Source organism: Vicia villosa, linkage group LG2 (assembly GCF_029867415.1).
Source record: "Vicia villosa cultivar HV-30 ecotype Madison, WI linkage group LG2, Vvil1.0, whole genome shotgun sequence".
NCBI classification, from domain to species: domain Eukaryota; kingdom Viridiplantae; phylum Streptophyta; class Magnoliopsida; order Fabales; family Fabaceae; genus Vicia; species Vicia villosa.
Window position 1 is genome coordinate 214,701,927 of NC_081181.1, and position 9,769 is coordinate 214,711,695.

Sequence of the window (9,769 nt, forward strand, 5' to 3'; positions counted from 1 at the left end):
TTTATTACATAAAGATAATAATTTAATTTGGAATAAGTTAATAACTATCTTATTCTTTCATACAAAATCAAGAAAATTAAACCTTTTTAAACTTTTTTTTTTAGTAAATGGGAAAAATAATTCTTTTGCTTATAATGTTAAAATGTATGAAAATAATTTAAAGATATCACTTTCAAAATAATAGTAAAACTTAAAATCACTCAAATAGTTAAAAGCATAAGTACCCAATAATTTATAAATGAAAAATAAAAAAAGGGTAAGAATCTTTGAGATCCATGCAGTGCTACACCTGCAGCCTAACGTTAAGTTGACTCCCAACAACAACGCAATAAATAAATAATCTTATAATAGTAATATTTTTTTTTATATTATTAATTACTCTTCTTCTCTACTTCTTCTCCTTCTTCTTTCTCGCTCCTCCACTTTCTCTCTCTAACTCCCTCTCATTCAACCCTAAAACCAAACCTTATCGCCGGTAACCGTTTCCGGCACCACTCGCCGGAGATTCTCCCAACCCGATCTATTTCACAGCATTCATTTGTTTATCTACTACTTCACCGAACTGAGAGAGAGATCGGAAAATGTACAAGAACCAGCTTCAAGAGCTGGCGCAGAGGAGCTGCTTCAATCTTCCTTCGTACACTTGTATCCGAGAAGGTCCCGATCACGCGCCGAGGTTTAAAGCTACCGTTAACTTTAACGGCGAGATCTTCGAGAGTCCTCAGTACTGTTCGACTCTCCGTCAAGCTGAACATTCCGCTGCCGAAGTAGCGCTCAATTCGCTCTCGCACCGTGGTCCTTCGCACTCACTCGCCGCTAAGATCCTCGTGAGTTTGATTTCTATCGTTATCAATGTCGCTTTTTGTTTTAGGGTTTTTGCTTTTTTCGTTCTTTGTTATAACGGTGGAAATTTTGTGTATGAAACTAAAAATAGGAACGAAAACAAAATAGCTAAAGTATGATTACTGTGAGAGGAAGCGCGTGTTTTCCTGAGTTGGTCGTGGAATGACCAAAGTGTCCCTGTATTTGTATGATTCAAGGTGGGATTAGGTAGGAACTGTGTCAATTAGAAAAGAATCATGGCGCCGAATCTATGTGCACCTGTAACAGTTTTGTTTAGCTTTGTTTTGGAGATTAGGTTTTTGATTTTATTCTTATTGTTTTTTATTTATGGATGTTACTGTGAATGAAATTAAGAAACGCAGGAATTAAAAATTGAGAAGACACCCGAGGTTTTAAATAACGGGCGGTCGCGTAAAGGCTTTTGTGATTTTGGTTGGTATGGGTGCTGCGTTATTGATTGCGGTTGTCGCGGTGTGAATTAATCACAACATTTATACATATTATTTTCTGAAAAATTCTGTGTCTGGAAAGGTGTCGTAACGGCGTTTCGCGCATTTCATGTGTTGTTTTTTTCTCAATATAAAAACGGAGAATAATGGTATGGGCTCCTTCAAATACCATTTTGTCACAATAACAGATTTTTTTTTTTAAACCTTGAATAAAATTAAAAAATGCTGGAATTACAAATTGAGAATACACTCAAGGTTTTAAACAACGGTTGCGGTCGCATAAAGACTTTTGTGATTTTGGTCGGTACATGTGTTGCTTTATTGATTGTGGTCGTCGCGGTGTGAATTAGTCACAACATTTATAAATATTATTTTCTGAAAAATTCTGAGGCTGGAAAGGTGTCGTAACGGCGTCTCACGCGTTCCATCTGTGGCTTTTTTCTCAGCATAACAACAGTAAATATTGGTATGGGCTCTTTCCAATACCGTTTTGTCACAATAAAAGACCGTTTTTTAAACCTTGAATACACACATGTGCCGTGCCTGTTCTGTTCGCTTAGTGACTAGTCATTGGTAGTATGATACAGGGAAGGAATGTCGCGGATTTGCTGTTTTTATATTGCTTCTAGTGCTTCTTGAATATCTGAATTTTATGTTACCAAAGAAATGCCAGTAAATTAGAGTAGTATTAGGAAAGTTTCCCAGATTCTCAATCTGGTATTTAAGTAAATGAACAATGCTATAAGTTACACTTGAATTCTTATTTCGATTGGTTTTACATCTTGTATAAAACCAACTGTTGTATTGGTTCAACAAGAAGCAAAGAAAAACCTAGAGTTTGGACTTTGGATGATAAATGTTGACTTTTAACTGGGGGTTTGCGTTGGGTATGGTGTTTGACTGTTTGTATAGCAAAATTGTCAACAGTAGTATCTAAAATATACAAAAGTTTTTTTTTAAGAGCCCCATTACATTAATCGTCATATCCAATCTGTTAATCTCTTTTGCTTGTCGACTGACACATATGTCGTCCTTTTTATTTTATTTTTAACACAATTTTGGCGATACTCACACTAGACATGAGTGCACGATATTTACACAAACAATGTCTAGAATATGTGACATTGGGGTAAGGCATACATAGACACATATATATGGAGCTGTTAGTTAAGAGTGTGAATGGATGGTGTCAATTTCAAACATTCATATGTAGTTGTTGGCTTGAATGTGTATAGTTGACATTTCCAAAAGTTATTTAATAAACATAGTGAAAGTTCTTTTATAAGAGTTGTGTGCTAGATTTGTCAACCCATAGTTGAGTGTTGGCGAATGTTCAAAAGGTATCTCCATGTCAATTAAAAAATGTTTTTAATCAGTCACCTGGTGAGGAGTATTATGCATTTGTTATACAGTTGTTATTGTCAGCTGGAAGTTTGTTTGACTCCCAACACTCAAAGATGGGGAAATGTTTGTACTTCATAGATTGTAGATAGTTATAGAACCAATAATCTTACCAATAGTTGTTGTTTCTGAAGAAAAGTTGTATTATTAGTGAAACTTCGGAGATAGTTTATGTAGCCATTCTAAAACACATGATAAACCAAAGGTAACCTGCTGTAAATTTTATACCATGGCGGGGGATACAGGGAAGGGTTAGTTAGAGACCCATTACATAAAGTCTTTGTTAGAATCATACATGAAAGAGAACATAAATCTGGGTCTAAAATGTGTTGTATAATTTGCATAAAATGCATATTGTGTTGTAGATATGTTTTTTTTTTCCCTTCTTTCATTTTGATGTCAATACTCCCAGTGTGTAGGAAAAGGAAAAAAAAATTGTAAACATAATGTATTTGGTTCACTATGTACTCATGAATACAATCTCTGCAATTTATTCCTCTTTTTTTTTTTTTGGGGGGGGGGGGGGGGGGGAGAAGGGGGCGTACTTAGCCTTTTATCTTTCCCCTTATCATGTTGGAATCCCGCACTTGGTACATGGCATTATTTTTTTCTATATGTATTATATTCCTGCAAATCTTATATGTACTATATCCAAATCAAAAAAGAAATTCTTAGAAAAGGAGAATTGGTCCACTGATGGTAGTGGGTCTTCTGACCCATCAGTCTCCTGACCCATTGTTGGAATTATTTTAGGTAGCCTTATTCTAAATATGTTTTTTATATTAGCCTGATATCATTGCTAATATGATTATTCATCCATACAGCAGCCTTTCCATGTCATCTTCCTACCCTTGGTAGCTTTTTGTTCATATACTCATCATGTTCATCTTTTTTTAGGATGAGACTGGAGTTTACAAGAATCTCTTACAGGAAATTGCACAGCGAGTAGGGGCTCCATTGCCTCAGTACACAACATTCAGATCAGGCCTAGGACATTTACCTGTTTTTACTGGAATAGTAGAATTAGCTGGAATCACATTTACCGGTGAACCTGCCAAGAATAAGAAACAAGCCGAGAAAAATGCAGCCATGGCAGCTTGGTCATCTTTAAAGCAATGTAAGTGGGTGGCTAACCTTTTGTTTGAAAAATTGATTGCTTTCATGAAAATATATGAATGTTCACACTTCACATAAATTTTTCATTCGAAGATACATAGGCCACAAAGGCAATACCTAACTCGTTGAGCCTGTTTTCTTGATTTTTCATATTTTCTTTTAAACATGTGGGCATGTGGCCGATGATTTAGGCTAAAAATTCCATCTAATGGTATTGTGGTGGGTGATGCACGAAATCTATTTGAAAAATTAATTTAATTCTTCTAAAGACATGATATTAGTGCCATAAAGTTTGTTACTTTTGTGTTATTCTAAACCACTTTATCATTTTGTGTATTTGAGTCAGATTTTTTATTTCCCTTGTAAAGGGCTGAATATGAATTAACAATAATTTCCTTTCTCATCAGTGGCAAAAGAGAGTGCTAGCTCTTCAACTGAACCTGAGAACAATGACGAATTAGAACAGATCACTATAGCTCGGGCTTTGCTGAACTACCGTCTGAAGGAAAAGATGTCGATGTCTAACCGAAATGCGCCTATTCCATTTCAGAAGAAGTTTCAGATTCAAAATCTCAGGCCAGCTAGTTCTCAACCTCCTGCCACCACATCAAAGATCCTTCCCCTAATTTGCCCAAAGACAGGACCTCGAAACAAACCTTCATCGGCAACATCAAATGAAAATCCTCGAAGCAGGCATCCGCTAACAACAGCAACCAGTGACAAGTCGATTGTGCAGCCGCCACAATCTTATGCACAAGAAAACTGGATGACCCGTCCTCTGAGGTTCCCTGCAGCAGGGGCAGCACCTTATGTTCCCATCCGACAAATGAGATCACCTTGCCATGGGATTGCACCTCCAGTGGCTATGAGGACGGTAGTACCCGTATTCTCTGCACCACCTCTTCCACCACCTGCCTCAGTTCATCAGGTTATACGGGCTCCCCCTGTACGAGTTGCTCCTCCAGTAAGTATTCGGCAAGCTATTCCTGTATTTGCTGCCCCTCCACCAAGAAAAGATGAATCTCCCCCCATTCAAAATAATCTACCTGCTCCTGCTGAACAAGATAAGCTTCCAGCTAAAATTCTAGAGACGGAGAAGACTGAGAAGTGCCCACCACAACCAGAGACTTTGCAGAGTTTGGAGCAGCTAAAAATTTGAAATTGATTTGAGCAGGTCTGAATTCATTGGAACACCATCATGTTTTTGTTGTGATAGCTTGGTTCGCATCCTATAATGAGTGATGTCAAATATCTCTCCCTATTTCCTTCCTTGCCCCCATTTTGTCCTGTTAAATTCGAGGGTTGGCACAGGTTAATTAGCATCCGTAGCTCAATTTCTGTAAAATTCAGAGTAGTTTGGCATAAAATTTACCAGCTTTTACTATATGCAATGTATGTATGTCCTATTTTATCATACCTTTTCAGCAAGTATGCGAGTTTGATTAATGATTATTACTTGCTTTGTCCTGTGATCAGTAATGCTCCACTTACTCTGCATTTATATTCCTCACATCAATGTGAATTCAGTCTGAGTCTCTCTTAGAAACCCTGGTCATGAAACGTACCAGACAGCTTATATATCAAGTTCCTAGGTTCAGTCTTTGGTCTTTTACTAGCTTTACCTGTTATTGGTTGATGTGATGCTTGAGCTGTTGAGATATATAATTGTATTTTATTTAGTATGTGTCCAATATATACTTGTAATTAGTTTAATAAATGATGCAATAGTATTATAGAAAACATAATTTGAGAGAAACTACTACAAATAAAACACTCACTATGAGATGGAGGGAGAGTGTGTTTGGATTGACGATAGAATTGATTCTAGTAGAATTGATTTTATTAGAATTGAGTTTAGTAGAATTGATTTATGTTTGAATATATTTATGTAAAAGTGATTTGAACAATAAATTTCAGTGTAAAAAGTATCCAAAAGTCAAACCAAACATGTTCGGAGTAATTTGTACTTCTAAATCAATACTAAAACACTTATCAAATGTTAGCATTTGTCTATTCCGAATTAAAAATGGATTCTTTTGAATTATGTTATTATTTGGAGACACTTGTTAGCAATATGTCTTATGATATCATGCTGATATTGATAAATTAATTTATTGTGAAGAGGGATACCGACAAACAATAGTTGAATAGTAATAAAATAGACCTTTATCTTTGTATGTAACCACTTAGTTTGTTGAGGAACTTGCATTGTCATCCTTTTTCTCAATCATCAATGTCATGTTCCATTCAACGAATTGAAGCAGGCACTCAAGTTGTTCGAATGTGAAGTCACATTAAATCAGAAAAAGAAAAAACCTCGTCTACATGTAAAGTCATTTTCATCCTATAGTATTGTATTACAACCTCCTCCCTGTATGAAAACACTATTCAAAGATAAAGACATTTTTACTATATATAAATGACTCAAGACACAATCTTGAGATTCTAAAATTAAACAAACAGAGGTACATAGTGATAATATGGAACCTCAACAGTGTGGGATACTTAAATGGAAGTTCAGAATGAGTTATGGAGAGGTGGTTGGTGTTTGTTTAATGCTTGTTTGAATTTGGCAGAATTGAAAGTTCAGCACGTTTCATCTTGAGTCAATAATTACTATGAAGTTAGAAGGTCCTCTTTTCCATAAACATAGCCATCACAAAGTGGAAGTAATTGTCATAATTGAGGGCAGAGGACCCAGAAACATACAATTGGTTATTCTTATTCATTTATTGCAATTCAACCTTGTTTTGTCCGGCTCTTTTTGTATTATTCAACAATACCTCTAATTACACATCAAAATATATCCTCTAGAGCTGGTTTTAGATTGCATTTCACCGTATAATATTAGATTAAGAGGGGGAAATCATCTCTTATAATTCAATGTTTACAAGTTGGTTGTATTATGAATAAATGGTAATTCAAATTGGTGTAATCGATTACATTCAGGTGATTGGCTTAGCATTGAAAAACATGTAAGAAGTCCAAACAATATTTGAAGTTGTTATTGGTGACTGGTTTGGTCAACATATCAGTTGTATTCTCTAAATTGTGAACCTTCTGAAGTAATATTTGTGTGGATGCCGACAACTCCATGATATTGTGGAACCTCACATCAATATGTTTCGTCCTAGAACTATACACCTGATTGTTCGCCAAATAGATAGCATTATGACTATCAAAATGTAACTGAACTCCACCTTGCTTAACACCCAACTCTTTCACGAATCCTGTAAGCCACAATCCTTCCTTGCCAGCTTTAACTACGTCATGTATTCTGCCTCAGTTGTAGACATAGCTACTATGGATTGAATTGATAGTTTCTAACATATTGGTCCCTCCGCAAGAGTAAAGACATACTTTATTATCTCGTATCATTCAGATTACATGCATAGTCAGAATTCACATATCCCACAATTGATGGAACACCCTGTTCCATGCTAAACATGATACCACGATCCGTTGTACCATTTAAGTACCTTAGAAATCACTTAAATGCTTTCTAATGTTGCTTCCCTGACTTGGACAAGAACTTGCACACTTGACTAATTGCTTGTGCCAAATTCAGTATAGTGTAAACTATAACATACATCAAATAACCAACTACACTGACATAAGGAATCTTAGACATACCTTCAATCTCGGAGTCTGTCTTCGAACGGTGTTCTAAAGAGAGCTTAAAATATTTCGCCAATGGAGTACTCATAAGCTTTGCTTTGCTCGTGTCAATTCTGCTCAAAACAACTTCAACATAGCAAGAATGTTGTTGAAAGCGTTGACATGATCCTGTAAATTTCCTCCTTCCTACATCTTTAGGCTATATAGATGTTGCTTCGCGAACAATTTGTTCTTGAGCGTCATGGACATCTACTGATTTTCCAATTTCACAAAGTCTTATCAAACCCGCAGCTTTCTCCTTTTATCTCGTTCTAATCAATGGTTGTGATGTATGTCGGTTTCTCATCACGAAGCGCCTTTCTTAAATCTTATTGAGTCAACATATCCTTAACCCTATTTTGCCATAAATCAAAATTGTTCGTTTCGTCAAACCAAATCACTTCAAATTTTGCACGTCCTGGATTAATCATCATCATACCAATTGTTGGACCTGGAACGCGAATACAAATCAAAGTAGAGAAATACACAAAAGCTTTGTGCTTGCAGTTCTGCCAAATTACCAATGTTTGTGACTATTGATGTTGAGTAAAATCAAATATAAGTATTGTGTATTATCGTATCCACAGGGATTGGAGCGATATCAAAACCATTCAACAATTTCTATAGTTCTAAGCATAAAGTTTCAAGATTGTTTGACTTAAAGTTAAGGAAAGTAAAAATTGCGTAAATAGCGAAAGATAAGTTCAGAGAAATAGACTTGTTGGAAATTTAGTTTTCATCCACCGATTCAATTTGCAAATCTCGGATCAGTTATACAGAATTCATGCTAGTTTCATTATCATCACGTATTGCTCACAACAAAGTTCATGTCTAAACATTTGTTGAAATTTCTTACCTTATGGTTTAATCAACGATTTCTCAGCCTATTAAACGATACGATAGCATTAAGATTCAATACTTGAAGTGAATATTAAACCTAAATCTATGTCTAGCATTTAGAGTTTAATAGTTGTTATCTTGGATCGAGATTAGAATCGTATTTGTCAATATCAATTCAATCCATGAAATAGACGGTAAAATGAAGATAACAACGATAATGATTCAAACATAAATTATATAACGCCATGATCAAAGAAAATACATACTGTTTCGGTGAAATACGACCAATCCCAACAAGAGAGGGATTTAGCTACTCATGGTAGCTTGATGAACAATGGAAGAATGGAGTTGCATCGACATCAATGACGATTTTCCGACTCTTGATGTGTATCCAGCTCTTTCTACCTAAAAACCTCTTCTATTTCTATTCTACTGCTATTACAGAGTGTATTACAAAGATAGAAAATGAATGATGCTTTCTGAACTGTGCTCTGTAGGGATGGCAACGGTTCGGGTCGGGTGCGGATTTCACACTTCCCAAACCCGCACCCAAACCCGCACCCAAACCCAAATAATGTTCAGGTGGAAAAACAACACCGACGCCCACACCCGCTGGGTTTCGGGTTTTTTCACCCAAACCCGAACCTGAAACAAAATACACAAAATACATTTTTCCTACAACTTTCCACAATATATTATATATATATATATATATAAGCGGGTGTGATTTCGAGTTTCGGGTGCGGGTTTCACACTACCCAAACCGAACGCGAAATATCGGGTGGCACCCGAACCCAAACCCAATCAACTCGGGTTTTCACCCGTTGACTCGGGTTCGGGTGCGGGTGGGCCCCGTGGGTTTGGGTCAGCTTGCCATCCCTAGTGCTCTGCTCCTTTTATAGCAGTTCTGGCCGCCTGAGTTCGCTATGCGAAAGAAAGTTCGCTACAAGCCTACAACGAACGTTTGCTTCAGGGTTAAGTCTTTGAGTTTGAACCGCCTTCAGCAGACCGTCAAAGTTCGCTACAGCGAAATATGGTTCGCTGCAGCGAATCTCCTGTGTTGTTGCTCGCTGCTAGCGAAACTGGATGTTTTGCTTCTGACTTGGTTCGCTACAGCGAAAAATGGTTCGTTGCAGCGAATCAGGCTTTCGCTACACATTCGCTGCAACGAAGTATCTATTTTTTTGGAATTTTCCTTTGACTTCCAGGAGTTCGCTACAACGAAATATAGTTCGCTGCAGCGAATGCTCTATTTTCTATTTTTTTGCTTTAAGGCGAAATCCTGCACAAATGCAAATCAAGCCAAGTAATCTTGCACAATAATAGTTTATTCAATAAGTGAGGGTTTTTATGTGAGAAATGTGTCAAATAAGTGAGATAAGTGCTATATGATAATATGATATTTTAATATGAATTAAACACTTATCAACTATAGAGCAAATTATAGTTCAGTCTTATTTATT

At 36.4% G+C, this 9,769-nt stretch overlaps 1 protein-coding gene across 1 annotated transcript; it reads left to right on the forward strand.

The window, feature by feature from the left end:
- The first annotated feature begins 369 nt into the window (after positions 1-369).
- On the forward strand, positions 370-5,261 carry LOC131653839 (double-stranded RNA-binding protein 2-like). Its single transcript, XM_058924139.1, has 3 exons — positions 370-827; positions 3,591-3,810; positions 4,217-5,261. Exons 1-3 carry the CDS (start codon positions 582-584, stop codon positions 4,966-4,968), a joined length of 1,218 nt encoding a protein of 405 aa, XP_058780122.1. The 5' UTR covers positions 370-581; the 3' UTR covers positions 4,969-5,261.
- Positions 5,262-9,769: the final 4,508 nt, after the last annotated feature.